The 16645-nt window shown below is 44.5% G+C and overlaps 2 protein-coding genes across 2 annotated transcripts; both read left to right on the forward strand.

Moving 5' to 3' along the window:
• The first annotated feature begins 16 nt into the window (after positions 1–16).
• Positions 17–4732, forward strand: ppcdc (phosphopantothenoylcysteine decarboxylase). The gene is made up of 5 exons (XM_084477212.1): positions 17–273; positions 951–1046; positions 1471–1599; positions 2374–2542; positions 4592–4732. The coding sequence occupies exons 1-5, from the start codon at positions 139–141 to the stop codon at positions 4714–4716; spliced, it is 654 nt and encodes a 217-aa protein (XP_084333338.1). The 5' UTR covers positions 17–138; the 3' UTR covers positions 4717–4732.
• A 2929-nt stretch (positions 4733–7661) lies between these two features.
• cUnh15orf39 (chromosome Un C15orf39 homolog) lies at positions 7662–16552 on the forward strand. The gene is made up of 5 exons (XM_084477819.1): positions 7662–7798; positions 10200–13583; positions 13921–13949; positions 14450–14456; positions 15015–16552. Exons 2-5 carry the CDS (start codon positions 10229–10231, stop codon positions 16133–16135), a joined length of 4512 nt encoding a protein of 1503 aa, XP_084333945.1. The 5' UTR covers positions 7662–7798; positions 10200–10228; the 3' UTR covers positions 16136–16552.
• The last annotated feature ends 93 nt before the right edge of the window (positions 16553–16645 follow it).

The raw sequence follows: 16645 nt of genomic DNA on the forward strand, positions 1-16645 counted from the left end.
TCAGTGTTGCCGGAAACAGACGGACCCAAGACCAGGAAATACGAAAGAAAGAGTGAACCCTTAGCATTTCGTTCTTACGCCTGGAAATATTGGTTATTGAAGCAAACCGATATGTTGTGAAGTCTTAATATCACTAATATGCAGACTGGGGTGTCCCCCAAATGTGATTTGTTGACCGGAAGTGGTACATTTCGTGTGCTTGTTGGGGTGACGGGGAGCGTCGCGGCTCTAAAACTGCCTCTTTTGGTCTCCCAACTTCTGGAATTACCAGGGGTAAGATGACGTAACACTCAATAAAAAAACAGGGTTTATTGTTATATATAAATCCTCAAAGTGCATGGAACATTTTCTTTGTTCGTGCATTAATGTACGTGACATAACACAACTGCGCCGCTAGATGGCGCCAAAGTAGAGCGGTTGAGTCACCTGCAAAAAGGTCCGTTCCGAGATTCATATAAACTGACAAGCATCTACTTGTGAAATATGACCCAATCGAGGGAGGGAGGGTGTGAAGGGAAAATTATATTTTCACATTTTGTTTCTGTAACTGCCGTTTGTCGGTGTGTGCCTGTTTTCTTGACTCCCTTGGGAACGAAGCCAGGGCTCAAACTGATTAGGCCCGGCCACGTCTCCCCTTTATGACATCCTGAGGAGGTTCATCGATACCATCTGGTTACCGTTAACCCATGCTATAGTTGTATAGGATGATTGGCCTAACATATATGTTAGGCTTCGGATTATTGTTTGTTTGCTTGTTGTATGTTGTTTTATGTTTTATGACTTACATTAATTAGCCTTAATGTTATGAGTTCCGATGACTCTTTGTCTTAAACAGTTTAGACAGAAACAATTGTTTTTTAGCATATCATTACCTTTTGTTTCAACACAGACATATTGTGATGAATGAAAGCTGACCAAACATCTCCTATAACTGTTATTCATGGCTCCAGGTGGAGGTGAGAGTGGTTTCAACCGAGCATGCTCATCACTTCTATAACCCGGCGGAGATAACGGTCAAGGTCTACACAGACAAGGATGAGTGGGAGGTGAATATGACTTTATTACATTCTCAAAGGACAATTATTAGGGGGCAGATCTCATTAAAACTTGGGGGGAGAGATCACAACATGGCATTTTTACAAGAGCATTTTCTGGAGGGGACATCAATAATATCAACCTATATCAAATGATCTGCTGTAACAGATATACAGCCATTCCTAGTAGCTCAAAATGAATCTTCATGAATCCCTTTTAGGCCATCACTATACATATTTACCTATTTTACGGAGCCAAACATCCAAGTGATTGAGTATATATTTTAATTCTATACATTTAAACAACAATGGATATTGGGGGGGCTACTTCGTGTTTTCCAGAAGTTGGAGTCCCCTCCATCCCCCCAGGATCTGCCCCCATGCTGGGTTGGATGAGGGGTCTGCTCTAACCATAATGACTTGCTCTCTATGATAGCTGTGGACGCAGCGCACCGACCCTGTGCTGCACATTGAGCTCAGGCGCTGGGCAGACCTATTTGTGATCGCTCCACTAGATGCCAACACCCTTGGGAAAATTGCCAGTGGAATCTGTGACAATCTGCTGGTAAGAAACCTGGATCATTCATCACCCGAGGGATTAAATGGATGGCATCAATATTAAACATGACATGCCACCAGGCATGCCACCAGGAGTGTGATTAGCCGTTACAAGCCGTTTTGAAAATCAGGCTCTTCTGACATCAAAAGTGGGCGTGTGATGGGCAAAAACAAACACATCACATCTATGGTATGCCTTTTTAACTTTTCTCATGTCAAGGCCCGAAAGGTCAAATCAACCCAGAACGTAGTATGCCTTTCAACTTGTATGTCATGGCCCGTAAGGTCAAGTCAACCCAGAATACGGTCAGATATCCCACCGTTAGATCACAGTAATTAACACATAGCCTAACCACAGCCCAGGGCGCCTCCCGCCTTTCTCAAGGTTAGGGAGCTGAACAGGGAGCTGGACCCAGGTAACCCCCATGCCAGCACTGAAAACATAAAACACACACACACAGAGAACCATCATGCTCTTCTGAAGCAGAACTTCCACAGAGGCGAAGCTCCAGACGACCTCAGCGCTGTTAGGGACTTAGAAATATTCGATCTCTCACGCTTTATGAATCTGTATCACCTTTGCTACTTTACTCAATAAATCCGAGGCCCTCGTGCTGACAGACTTTATTACCTCTCCGTCTCATTTTATCTGGTCAAGTAACTAGACAGACTGTTTTTCCCAACACGTGTCCACCTAGATGTGTGACGGATAGATGAGCAACGTTTGCTACAGTCCACTGGGTAGGCCGGTAGACTGATCTATCTAACTTTGAATTGGCAGACGTGTGTGGTGAGAGCATGGGATAGCTCCCGGCCTCTCCTCTTCTGTCCCGCCATGAACACGGCCATGTGGAACCACCCAATCACAGCCCGGCAAATAGCCAGCCTCAAAGACTTTGGATACGTGGAAATCCCCTGCATTGCCAAGAAGCTGGTGTGTGGAGATGAAGGTTTGTGTGTGTGTGTGTGTGTTTGTGTGATTATTCAAAAAGCTGATATCTAGTTTCCACCGCATAAATTCATATGATTTAGACAATATGATTTCAGTCTTGTAGTTATTTTTCCCCCCAGACTTTGCAGCCACATTCCTTGTTCACTGTATCATGAAGCTAGTCGATGGCCCTTGACCAGGTCGGGGGTCAGCTCTCCCGCTCTGCTTCTCAGGAATGACCGGCCTGTGTTTTTTACTCAGCGTTGGTTGTTGTAAAGGCACTTAGTATGACATTTATGGACGTGATTGAAAAAGGCCAGGCCCAACCATGGGGGTCACCATTAAACACACTCACAGTACCACATTCTCAAGACGCTCTCCATAAAATGTGTAAACAAACAGAAACGTTTGCTGGATTTGTAAAGCTGGCTCACTCAGTCCCTCTCATGCATTGCACCGATTGAGCCGGTATCGGTAGACAGGTTAAAACATTCCCTCTCAAAGAGCTTGTTTATGAGTTGACTGTAAAGAAATGTCCATAACTTAGACATTTGTCATTTTAATAAATTGAAAGAGACATTCATCAGAGTCACATCTTTTATAATCACACAAGCAGCAGTTGGTCCGAAGAGCAGTTCCCTCTGTGGTTTAGACCAGGAGTATATTAACCTTCCTGTTTCCTGTGTGTCTCAATGAGGGGTTTCCTGGTCACAACTTCCGTTTTTTCACCATTTTTATGGAACATCTGGTAATGGTGACCGGATATTGGTGTAACAGCCCAAGTGGGTATTGTAAGAGGCAATATTATTCATATCTTCATTGCTCAAGGGCACGGGGCATGTTCAGACACGTCCTGTTGTCTGTAGAGACAGAGAGGTTTTGCATTTGATATAGATACATTTCATTTCCTGGTTAACGTCGCCTTGAGATAAGACAAGGAAGTATGACTTTTCTGAACAAGGTAACACAAACCCAGTGTGTTGGTATCAACATCAACAAGTGAGTATCTGCAGGTTAAAGCTTTGTGAGGCAGATGAGATCATGATTTGAATAGTTGAATAGCGTGGTAATCCTCCTCTTGTTGTGGTTCTTCCTCTTCCACCCATAACCTCTAAAGATCATTGAGACTGCCCTGTAAAGTGAGCCAGCGGTTCTCAGCCTTTTGGGGCTAACGGAAACATTACTATGATATGTATTGAGCAATGCTGACACTATTTCACCCACAGCAGATTGACAGAAGGTCACATGGATACAGGCTCATAGAATCGGACAGGCAGCTGCATTATTTGCAAAATATGTGTTGTAATGAAGCAATAACTTTAAAATAATTCATAAATAATGGTGCATATGAATCATAAATCTAAATTGTAGCAGTTATATTGTAAACATGTACTATTTTCAATACATCTTTCACCAGCTCACTATGAACGTGTAACCGGTGACAGTAACCTGTGCTACTTGAATACCAACAAACTTCCCAGCCACAACACGCCTTGCTGCACTTGTCAGAACAACGACTTCCACCAGTTTCCTGGTAGCTGAAGGCTTTGAGTTGGAGCCATAAATAGTTTAAATTCAATAGTTGATTGAATTGGCCTTATACATAACATCAGAATTTCCCTGCTACCATGCAGGAGGCAGGGTCGGTATTATACAGTTTATAAAAATAATCCATCATAATGTGACTGCGTAATGAAAGTGTCCTTTGCACTCTGTATAGCGTAGTAGGATACGTCTTTGACACATAATGAGTCAAGCAGACTCCTTATTACTCCCTGGTTGATACCCATTGGTACCTAAAGGATGTCAGAGATTTGTATCTGAAGACCATAAGCAGTGACGTCTCAGGCCTTGTGCAGGCCTCCTGTGGCTTCGCCGTGTCGTTCTTCCCAAATCAGAAGAGTCTAAAGTAACTCTCCAGCGACGCTTATCTGTTGTCCCCCTCCATTCAGTCCGTGGCTCTGCAGAACCTGGACTCCCATCTGGGCTTGCTGTGCAGGTTCAGTAGCGAGAAGGCCGCTGGCCAAACAACCCATTGTAATTGTCTGATATGTTTCTTTTATTGCAGGTCTAGGAGCCATGGCAGAGTTGTCAACTGTTATAAATGTTGTGAAACAGCACCTTCAGAAGAGTCATCTCGCCCCACATGAACGTGATATATCCTGTACAAGGAGTCCAAAGGGCAGTACCTAATAAATATGTGACTTGGATCTCATTCCGCTCTCTTGTCTTGAGTACTAAATCTTTTTTGATTTACAGTGAATCTCTTTATTAGTCTGAATATAAAAGTGTTGATCGTTTTTTTTTTATTGGATAACAACATATTGTCATAACCTGACTGCCATTATAATACTCCTAGATGTTTACACTGTATTCTTTAGTCTGAAAGTGTTCCTATCTCTGTTTTACAGTATAAAGCTTGTGACAGATGTCAATCATGTACTACGTGGTGCAATTCAGTGTGCAATTCATTTTTGCCATGCAGATGCATGGCTTAATGTTAACTCACACTAATTGAGATTAAACTAATCTAAATCAATCTGATGAAAGGTCTCAGTAGAATTACATTCTGACCTATGGTACTAATTAGACCTGGCAGTAACATAGATCACCAGTGTGTGAAGTTCATATCTTTTCAGGTATAAATGCCCCTTGCGTAGGGGACAGTGCTTAGTCCTGCTCTGCCGTCTACAGAGTCTGGCTCTCTCGACCTGTTGCTGCGACTTCTCGGTCTGAGTCTGCAGCCTCATCCCGACTGAGCCCGACAATCTCCTCTTAAGTGTATTATTTACACACGACGTGACTCCTGCTCTCAAGCAGACCAGATGATTTATTTGGAATGCAAATAACCACGGATCTTGTCCCCTGAGCTCTGACTTGTCTGCCTGCCATTGGCTGCTGCGGGCCTCCATTGTATTTTACATGATGGCCTTGTGGATGATGTGGAGGACCAGGACAGGGTAAAGGTGTAACACATGATGTTCTGCTCGGCTCTGCACACCTGGTCCCCAGGGAGGGCATTTGCACAAGCATTTCACGACTCCCTACACAATATCATTGTTTTAATTTACAAGCTATAGTTCTACCGAAACAACATCAACATTACTGTCAAAGATGAAAGTAGTGACACACCAGGTTGTTTGTAGAACAGAGATGGGATTGTTGATTCGGATAAAGACAGTTTGATCCAAACGGAAATGGCTGATATAAGTAAAATATTTACACAGTAAGCTTTTACTTATCCAGTTCTAATGAAATGAAGAAATAAAAATAGGATCAACGTATATGGCTGCGCCTGCATGTGTGTGTGTCAATATTTGTTTACACGTGCACAGGTGTGAGTTGGGTCTGATGTAACGCAAACAGCTCTTGCTCATCACGTCACTCGCTGCAGCCCCCGGCGGTGTTTCATCAGAAAGTACATCCTGAGAGATCAGCCACTGTGGGCCCACCGCGCCTCAACGCACCTGATTACCTCTGGCTCCCTCTCGGCTGGTAAACAGTGCAGGTGCTCCCTCGGGAAGAGGTGGAAGTTATTTGATTCAAGCGCTTTTCTCCCTATCTCTCTCTCTTACGGAAGAGGATTAGGGCCACATGTGATTATTTTTTTTAGTTCTGACTTTAAAGTAAGACTAAAAAGAGTTCTGACTTTAATCTCAGATTCCTGACTTTAATCTCGGAATTCGGACTTTAAAATCATTTAAAAAAAAAACAGGAGAATAGGAGAATAATGACGGGATGATTCATTTAACATACAAGCGTGTGATTAAAACAGGTTTCTTTCTCTTTGAATATCTGTGGGGCTAACAAATAAATATTCGCATCTGTCTAAAGTTTGCAACCTGTAGGAGCACACTATGGTCCCTGAAAAGTCAATATTGGATCTGCTTATGATAAACCTTGTTTCCAGTCGTTCTGATCTCATGCATCACCAGCCCTTCATTTCAATCCTGGTTCTCATTGGTTCTAATAAAATATTCCGGTAGAAATCCATCAGAGGTCATGGTTAATAGGATGCCAAGAGCGATTTACCTAGTATTAATATTATTTGAATAGATGGTAGGCCTATATTTAATTGAATATCGTTGCGTGTGTGCAAATTCACTTTTTTTTTTACATCTCTCAGCAAGTAAATATACTTAGGGTTAGGGTTAGAGTTAGGGCATACATACATGTTGGGAATACATTTGATATTATAGGTAGGCTCTGACACTATAAGGCAAATGCTGCATGTATGTGATTTCAAGCTCATTAAGCGTTCAGGTAAAGTCAAAAGTATGTATTAGCCTATATTAGGCGTTTGAATAAAAGTCGATGACATTTTTTTTATTATCCTAGTAGCTAGTTTTTTTCTTTACTGAACTGGAGACAAGGCTTCAAGATAACTCTTCATTAATGTCTTTCGTTTTGAATGTTGCTGTGAGCGTATGTCACATCCATTGCCCCCCGCGGAGGCCACGTGTTGATGGGTCTTCAGGTGAGACGCCATGGCAACTGGAAATGAAGAGACAGGAAAGCGCTCTTAAGGGAGATGGCTCATCCCTTAGCAAGCATCCCTTTGCGTAAGAGGCTATACAGGGACCGATCAGACTAAGAGTGGCTCTAGACATAGCAGCCCAACCTCGTTTATAACAATCCCACAAACTACTTAGACAGAAACCCTTTCCGCAAATTAACATTCCTCCATCTCTCCACCATAATAACCCGTACAAATTGAATTTATTTATCTATATGAATGTATTAAATTAAAACATTATCCGTTAAAAAGAAAAAATCTCAAAATAGCATTTTACAGTCTCCCCTGCATGGGGGGGAACACCGACAAGACAAAAGCAGTGCACCACAACATGCACAAGTGAACAGCAGCCAGCAGCAGCAGGCGAGCTGTCGCTCACTTCAGGTCATGACCGCATTTCACCGCGTTTGTTACTTGACGCGTCACTTTTTTGATACTCGATCAAGGCTGCATAAATATTCAATAAGTTGCCAAATAAATGCAGTTTAGCCATGATGTCAATGGATATCCATTAACTCCGCCCATCGATCAAAGCCAATCCTCTTAACACACACACACACACACACACACACACACACACTCTTCCGCTCTTCTCCACTTGGTTGATCAGTGTATTGTGTGCGCATTAGTGTGCGCCTTGCAGCGGACTGGATTCCCCCTCCACGCATCAACACTGGTCCCACGCTCACAACACGGTCCTGGGAAGCTGTGTTTCATGGAGAGCCCCAGGGCATGTAGTGGAGTTTTAACACTGGAGAGGTAAGACACATTCTATTTATTTCAAGTGATTATTTGAAGGATTGGACTTGTGACAGTCGCACAGAACATCTGTCCCCTGGAGGGAACAGGAAAGGCATGAGAGCAGTTTCTTAACGTGACTAGTCCCCGGGTTTATCTCTACCACAATGCTTACACCCGTGATTCCAAGATATGATAAATATCATGCATGCGTGATAAGGTACCAAGGAGTTTTGAGTCACAAGTATGTTTAGGTTGCTTTTAAGATACGACTGATCCAATGTTTATACACTCCAATGTGTTTTTTGAACTCATGACTTGTTTTAATGTGTGCCTTTAAACCGCATGTTCCCGGAGCAGTGGATTCAAGGTGATTCCCAAATGCTAGTTATTTGTTTGCTTAAGTGAGATAATTCTTTCCTCTGAAACTTGTTTTTACCTCAAGGCATTCCAATGTTGTGATACCTTGGTTTCACAATGTTTGAGAATAGAGCACAGACATTGTTAGCCTATGTCCTAAAAACAATACTTATTTCCTGTCAACCAAACCTTCTCCGTCTCTATCTCTGTCTCTCGCTCCCTCCGTCTCCGTCTCTCTCTCTCTCTCTCTCTGTCTGTCTGTCTGTCTGTCTGTCTGTCTGTCTCTCTCTCGTCTCGCTCTCTCTGTCTCTCGTCTCGCTCTCTCTGTCTCTCTGTGGTAGGATTAGTTTCGTTCCATTTTTCTCCATGCACTTAAAGATGCTATCTTTCTGTGTGCAAGCAAGGTAAACCGTAGCAGAGTAAACTCCACTAGGCTCCGGGAGAAGAGATGTGATCTTAGTCAACGCGGGGTTCTGATCAGGCATTCCACAGCTCTTCCTGAAGGGTGTGCTGATAGTAGTGGTTGACCCTACTAACCCCTAGTAGGAAGTCTGTTATTTCCTAACAGGGCTGTAAAGGCATCTGATATACCATTAACTCCACTAAGTGGCCTTGTATGGTTATCTGTTAACAACCTAACAGTTCTGGCCTGAGCAGTTAACAGAGAACTACCAAAAGGTTGCCTGTGACATTAGTGTGTGTGTGTGTGTGTGTGTGTGTGTGTGTGTGTGTGTGTGTGTGTGTGTGTGTGTGTGTGTGTGTGTGTGTGTGTGTGTGTGTGTGAGCAGTCTGACAATTACCTTTTGGGGGGTCTAATCAGATTGTGCCTCTATTTTGTGGACCTTGTTTTGTAGCTTAATTTATCCTTCAGGTGTCAAATGTCACAGATGAAGTCGATTTGTTGAAGATTATATCTATGATGCAATTCCATCATTGTCCTTATGGGACTTGATTTACAGGTTGTTTGACTTTAAACAAATTACCAGAAAAGTGACACACACACTTTGACAACCAGGTCCTATTTCCGATATCTGTTTATCGTCATTCGTCACTGGCTAGCAGGTCAGGCTTCCCCTGATCTGCTCAAGTTTGCTATTTTCCTACTTTACCCAGAATGACTTGGCCCCCTCTCAACTTCAGGAGATAACATTCTGTTAATTGTACCCGATGATGGTGCGAATTGATTGGTAAAACAAAGATATGCATATCAGGCTTTATTATTACTTGTGAAATCTAGTGAGACATTTGGCAGCATGCCATGATGCATGCATGTCCAACAAGTAATCCAACTTCGCCCATCCCCTAGTGACGCCGTTGGCAGGGTTAGAGAGCTGGAGACTCCAGCTAGCCTGGCACCATCAATAGCAGTTCTCATGTTCTGGATTGACTCTGTTCAATCCCTTCCCTCATCGAGTTGTAGCCAATACTTTGGTGAACATTTCGACTGGCAGCTCTTTCCTGAGGCTAGCAAGTTTGTGCTCAAAGGAAAAAAAGGGATGTTGATGAATCAGACCGGCATGTCAGCATGTCGAAACCTGGATGCATATTGTGCTCCTCGGGGCCAGAACACACCAGATCTGCAGGGTTAGCACTGACTACCCAGAGACTTCCTCTCAGCCGAGGCCCTGCCTCTGCAGCTGTAGGGACATGAGGGCCACGCCCCAAGCCCACAAAGCCCAAGTGCATTCTGGGTCCACCAGGCTGCTGTCCTCCTTCTCCATTACGGATTCTCGCCAGAGGAACATTGCAACATTTTCTATGTTGTCGCATATGGGAATGAATCGAATATCGTTCATATTTGTTCTACGCTCTGTGTATAGCTTTGCATACATTTTCCTTTTATTTTATATACGATTCACTGTCAATATTTAAATGTATCTGTACTGTGTACAGTACATTACCACACATGTACTGTATATCAATAATCTCCTCTAAACCTAACCAGGCAATATGCCAATAATCACATACTGTTTTCTAAGAGCCTGAAATCAGTCAACAAATAAGTACTCACATAGAACTAAGAGGAGCAGTATCTAATGAAGTGTTTGTTCTTGTTCACCAGGACAGGAGGGCCGCTGGTGAAGTGGGCACATGATGGAAAGCCAACGGGCTCCGAGTCTCAAGGACCCCGCGACCCCTCAGAGTAAAATGCTGCTGTTTGAGGGGACGCCCGCCGGAGCCATGCCTGGGTTCCTGGGTCCCCGCGGTCAGAAGTATCCCGTGCCCTACTACGCTTATGACCCGAGAGAGAAGGACGACGCGGGGCTGATTCTCGCCTGGAAAGGGCCCAGCGCCGGCTTGATGGAAGGCAGGAGTGCCGTGAGTCATCAGCCTGGCACGGAGGCCAACTGCCACAGCGTCTACCAGCCATACAAGAAGACATTCACCCCGGAGGAATGCCATTCACGGTCCCCCTCAGTGTGCGGCACCCCAGGCAAGCCCGTTTCCTCACAATATGCAAGAAGTCCCGATATGAACAGTCCTTTGGCCTGTGCGTCAACAACTGTCATCAATCAAACAGCAGGAAGTAGCCGCGCATCCCAGTCACCTAAAACCTCCATGCATCTAGCCATCCCCAGGGCGGTCTATGGACAAAGGCCATGCTGTTCTGAGCGGGGTTGTGTTTTAGGACAAAGATATGGTGTAGAGCATGTGACTCAGAGGGTGCCTACCGCCGTCCATGAGAGTGACTGGATGAACACTGGTGCCCACTACAGCCGTCCATCTCCCATTCACAGAGCTGCACCAGAGTCGTCTCTGCACCAAAAAGGGACTCACTTTGAACACGGTGGAGAAAGGCCGTTGCCAAAGGATTCCAATGGGGGAAAATACCAGAATTTAGGACCAAGTAGAGCGAGGACTATACCTGGTTACTTTGAGTCGACCTTTAGTAGTTACCCATGCATCCCAACTCACACATTGTTTGGCTCATTAACTCCACAGAATTTGCAGACTCCCCCAAATGGATATCATGGCCTTCTCCCATCCCACCCTCACCCATTCGAGCATATGACCACAACACAACATAGATTTCCATCACAGGTTTGTCAGGAACTCTCTCCGATGTCCAAATATGGGCATCTTCCACAGCACCATGGGTTTTATTACCCTGAGGCAAATGTGAGGATGGAGGGTGCATCAGTATGTAAAAACATGGAGAATATGCATAGAGAAAGTGCATCTGCATTTTCTAATCATTTGTTCAAAAACTTACCGGAACATCGCCTGCTCTATCAGCCTGTTACCGGGGACATTTCTATGATTAACTCTGTTGCCCGGCAAAATCCCTCATTCTTTAGAGGTTTGGATCCACGCTATGCAGTTCCAAGAGTTCATATGACCGCAAGCCAAGTGAGAGGCTCACCAAAGGAACAACACGCGCCTCTGATCTTTCACACTAATGGTCTCACTACGTCTCCAGTCGGCCAGCCCCATGGTTCACCAGTTAACTTGCATAATGACAGGGGTCATGCCCGGTCACATGATAAACCGTGTGGCTCCCCGCTGAACATGCATGTCGAGGCAAAGAGACCCAGCGGTCACGTTGACAAGTTATATCTTTCCCCAGGCAGATTACCAATAAACAAAGTTCCACACAATAGCCCGCATGCAGAGCGATTCAGTACACCCCCCACCATGGCCGCGGACCGGCCCCTGGACTACTCCTGTCATAAGGTCTATGTTATCACTTCAAAGCAGCCCAGGGACCATACGGATCCTACAGCTGTCCAAATGTCCCCAACTCACTATAGAGAGCATATTCACAAAGTTTACAGTCACGGTCACGGTCATAACCCGACGTCAACAACGGACACATCTTCTCTCATTACTGATGAAGACCAGGGTACGTCGCCATCTTGTTTGTCTACCACAGCTGTTAAAGGTAAACTCAAGAGGAGTAATTCACAAGTTCCCAAGGACTTCACTGCCACACCAATAAAAATTGAAAAATGTGATTCACCCGATGAGGAACTTTTAATCAAGAGACAAAAGTTGGAACGTGAGGGAGATTTAACGGAGACTGAAAATTCAAGGGATCATCATCCAATGCCAATCATTGATAATGTCTTTAGTCTGGCCCCTTACAGAGCTCTCCTGCAGGCTTCTGGTATGCTGCTCTCCTCTAAAAGGCGTTGGAGCGTTGATCAGTACACTAAGCCTTGTGACGATAAAACGGACCCATCTATACAAGATAAAGGACCAAGAGAAGATGCAGAGCCCCCTGACAACGGCCCAGTGCCCAAAAAGGTGCTCTTCAGTAATACCACAGCAGTGAAGCCTACATCAGAACTCATTGAACAAAAAGCAATGAAGGTAGAGAAGCAAGAACTTGAAACAGAGGACTGTGTAAATAGCCATTGTAAAGTGATTCCAGCAGACTGTTTCGAGGCTGCAGTAAAAGAGGAGGCTGCAGAGGTTTCTATCCCTGACACTGGCCCCATGTTTGTGATCAAGAAGTGTGAACCCGAAGAGTTTGACATTACACCTCCAAATGCTGTTTTAGATGAGACTTCTAAAACATGCCATACCACACCAGATGTTGGATTAGAATCTTCCCATCAAGAAGATGTCCAGCCGCCCCATGTACAACTGAAGGCATTGAGTGAAACATCCTCTAAATCGACTACACCTCCTGTGCAATCAGAGGACACACTCGGCACCCAAAACATCCCTCCAGTTCCAATTTCCAAATACAAATTAATCTTACCTGATATCCTTGGCGTTGCTTCTCTCCACACGGTAGAGAAGCCACCCATCCGATCTATGGCAGAGTATAACAAGCCTCTGATTGGGGCTATGGTTGAGGTTCAACCTATTGTGGAGGTCCACAAGCCACTCACTCTACCTGAGTTGGTGGCTGAGTTCAAACACCTTCCTCCACAACAAACACCTCCCATACTTGTCCGTGAGCGTTTCTTGAAGCTCCACCATTGCCTCTGCAACTTGGTGACGGAGGTGGTGTCGGTCTCCCCGGAGCAGGCCCTCAGAGACTGGATTTGTCAGGTGGAGAAGGTTAACTCGGCACTATCTGCTACCAAAAACCACAGGATATCCTGTCTACTGGGCGTCAAAGCCGGACAAGCTTGGCTTAATGTACAGATCCAGTTGGCTCTGGACAAGGTGCTATGCAGGATTGAGGAATACATCTCACAGGAACAATGTCCATTTCCACATGTCATGCGGACTGGGGCAGTGTTTATCCCCATGATGGTGGTGAAGAAGCTGCTGTTCCCTCAGGTCCAGGGTGGCCACATTGACCAGGTGCTGCAGAACCATAAGGTGGAGCTGCGGCCCACCACTCTGTCTGAAGAGAAGCACCTCACGCAGCTCCACAAACAAGCCTTCTCGTCCAAACTCCGCAGGTTGATGTCCCTCAAACACCTGCCTCACATCTACACCGATGTGCTAAACCTTTTCCATCATGCTTGTGTCTCCAAGCGCCTAGGTAAGAATTGCAATCCCTTTTATTTTCTTTTGAGGATATCTGTGTATTGGTATTACATTTGGATGTTTAGAATCATTACAGGGAAATAACCAGAAGCATTGCACACTTGACGAACCAGAACTTCCTCCTTCACAACAGTAAGCGAGTAGCAGTAATGCAACTATAGAGAGTTGAGGTTTTTTAAACCCATGTATCTTCTAGAAGGAGACATTCGGACTGTTGGTACTTGCTTAGTTTTTCTTCAAATTAAGGAGGATTTATTATTTTGGTATTTTGTATTATAATTTATTTTGCTTAAAAGACAGTGTTCCGTTTAAAATCCATTTATTTTTTACAGAATCGTCCACATCTGAACTCCAAAAGAAAGTAAAGGTATATTATATTTCATGCTGTTAACCGACTTTTCTTTCTATTCACTGCTTTTCCCCCCTTATCACTATTAGAAGAATAGTTGCACCTCACTATTCTAATTAGGGTGTCCCTTGCACCCTAATTTCTCCCTCATTAAATTCAGATCTTGGCTAGACTGTTGGCTGACTGTTGGCTGACTGTTGGCTGACTGTTGGCTGACTGTTGGCTGTTGGCTGAACAAGTCAAAGATGTGACGACCAAGCATTATGCCTAGATTATGGGATGTGAGAGTTCATGAGGAGGAAGTGATACTCAAGCATGTTTGGCAATGTGCGGGTAGGAGGGATTTCACTTCTTCAAAAGCCCTAGAGGCCTGTGATCAACGCCTCACTAATAACACTGTTTACCATTTGACTTTTCAGCAGCAATGTAATGTGATTCAAAACTACTGGGTGTTTCTGTTTTAGTTTTAGTGTTTTTCTATCCTTGTCTTGTCATAATCGTCCTTGTCTCAGTTGGACTGTGAGGTTCAGTTAAACCGTTCTATTCCTGTTTGAGGGTAGAGTTGGCATGGCACGCTTTGGGGAACTTACTTCTGTAGTGGCACTATCTCCATCTCCAACTTTTGCTTTGCCTTTTTCTTTACTTGACTTTTATATGAAAACTGCCCAAGGACACTCTCCTCTCAGCCAGACCTAACATATGACTTGGTTCATCTGAATGTAATATGAGTAGGTAGCTTATATTCAGTGTTTATGTTATTTGTAAACACCAATACCTGGAAGTTATAAATGCTATTCGTGATTGATTAAAGATTATTATGGGTGAAATGGCAATCCCATTGTAGAAACCTACATTTGGGTTGTAGATACATAAATGTATTAATTAAATTTTGTCATAACATAATTGTCAAGCAGTTAAGCTGGAACTCTTGACTTCTTCAGGAATTGAGATACATAATGTTTTTGCATACCTCTTTGACTTGTAGGTTCTGTACGGCTTCTACTAAATGAATGTTTAATACTATGTGTGATTTGCAAATTTGAAACTGACCTTTGATCTTCATTACGTGTGTTGCAGCAGTAAAGCTGGATGGGTTCGTAAAGACGGAGCTGAAAGACCCCTCAGAGGACCCGGGAGGCCTCAAGACTCCTGCATACATTGAGGTTTTCACGGCCCCACTGTTTCCAGGCTCCAACAGGCAGATGCATCCACAGCAAGAGGGGGAAACGTTGTACCCTATCAAACGGAAATCTAAAAGCAGGGTGAAGAGATGTTCAAGGAAGGCGTTTCTGGATTACAGATCTTCCTCCCCGGACATTGAAGTAGAAAACAAGGAGCAGGAGAGGAACTGGGACGACGTTAACTCACTTGGGGAAACTCAAACTGGCGTGCAAAACTATCAAGAAGGGGCCGAAAGGGTTGAGGCACTGGTAGGCTCCCCAGGGAGCGTTGAGAACACCTGGACCTGTCCCTTATCGTCGGATGAATTATCGTCATCATCCAGTGACACGGAGATGGAGGGATCCTCCATTCCCTCCCAGGTCAACCCTGTCTCAGACTCTGTGAAAAGTAAATTGCAACCAAATAAACCCTCAGGCATGATTCTTAAACTGCGGAGAGTGCTGTTTAGCAAGGGCCTCAACAGCAGGACTGCATGCTACAAGACAGTGTCTCATTCTGGGACCTTTTCAGACTTTTCCCCCACCAGGGCCAAACATGAAGAGAGGCTGAAGGCCAGAAAGCCGGGAGGCAAGAAGGACCTCCTCCACAGTAGGAGGTCGACCAAGGTCCCCCACTGGAACCAGCGGAGGGAGGGCTTCTCCCGGGCCCTGCGTTCTCTCTCCGGGTCTCGAAGACGCAGCAGATCCCGTTTAAAGATCCAGTTCTGCCCGTACCTGTCTGCCTGCCACAGCGCCGAGCACCGGCGGCGCTGGGTGCTGCGCTCGGCTGTGCAGAGCGCTCAGAGAGCCCTCAAGTTCTGCTACCCGGACTTGGTGGGAAAGAAGATCCTGCATCTGTACGAGGAGGACGACAAGTCGGAGGTGTGGTACAGGGGGGAGGTGGTGCGCATCCACGAGGCGCACGCCAACCCCCTGAAGAACGTGTTTGAGGTCAAATACGACAGTGAACCTGAGTGGACGTACTTCCTGGAGCTGTTGATGGACTTTAAAAAAGGCTGGCTGAAGATTGCCGAGTAGGTCTTCCATGGAGCTCTTCTGTGTGGGAGATGTTTGTAATGATTTGGACTGTTAGAAATTTGTTTTATAGGCCTGTGACTTTGCACTTACTGTTTTCTAAGTCTTATTTGTACGTTTTGTATAATCAAACTATTAAAGTAGGATCTGACAGCTGTTGGTGAGATGTGTGACGGAGTGCCCTTTATTGCTGTTGAATTAATATGCAGTTTTCTGGTGGGTTAAAGCTATCTTTAACTTGTTTGACTCAAAACTAGATGGATAGATTTAATAAAAACTTGATCACAAAAGAAAAACTAGATGGATAGATCAATTTCACGCTTTTCTAAACCTTTTATAGACTTAACTTACTTAAAGGGTTGATGGTTTGGTTGTGATCACAAAATGTCTGTCGTTTTATATGTGTCTAAAATGAATGTTGTTTGCAATTCATACTGTCAGAACCAACCACTCTGCTTTTGGAACATCGAGTCACTTATACAGTATATGGCTTGTTTGAACGCATGTTCTATA

Source organism: Micromesistius poutassou (genome assembly GCF_964030765.1).
Source record: "Micromesistius poutassou genome assembly, chromosome: 13".
NCBI lineage: Eukaryota > Metazoa > Chordata > Actinopteri > Gadiformes > Gadidae > Micromesistius > Micromesistius poutassou.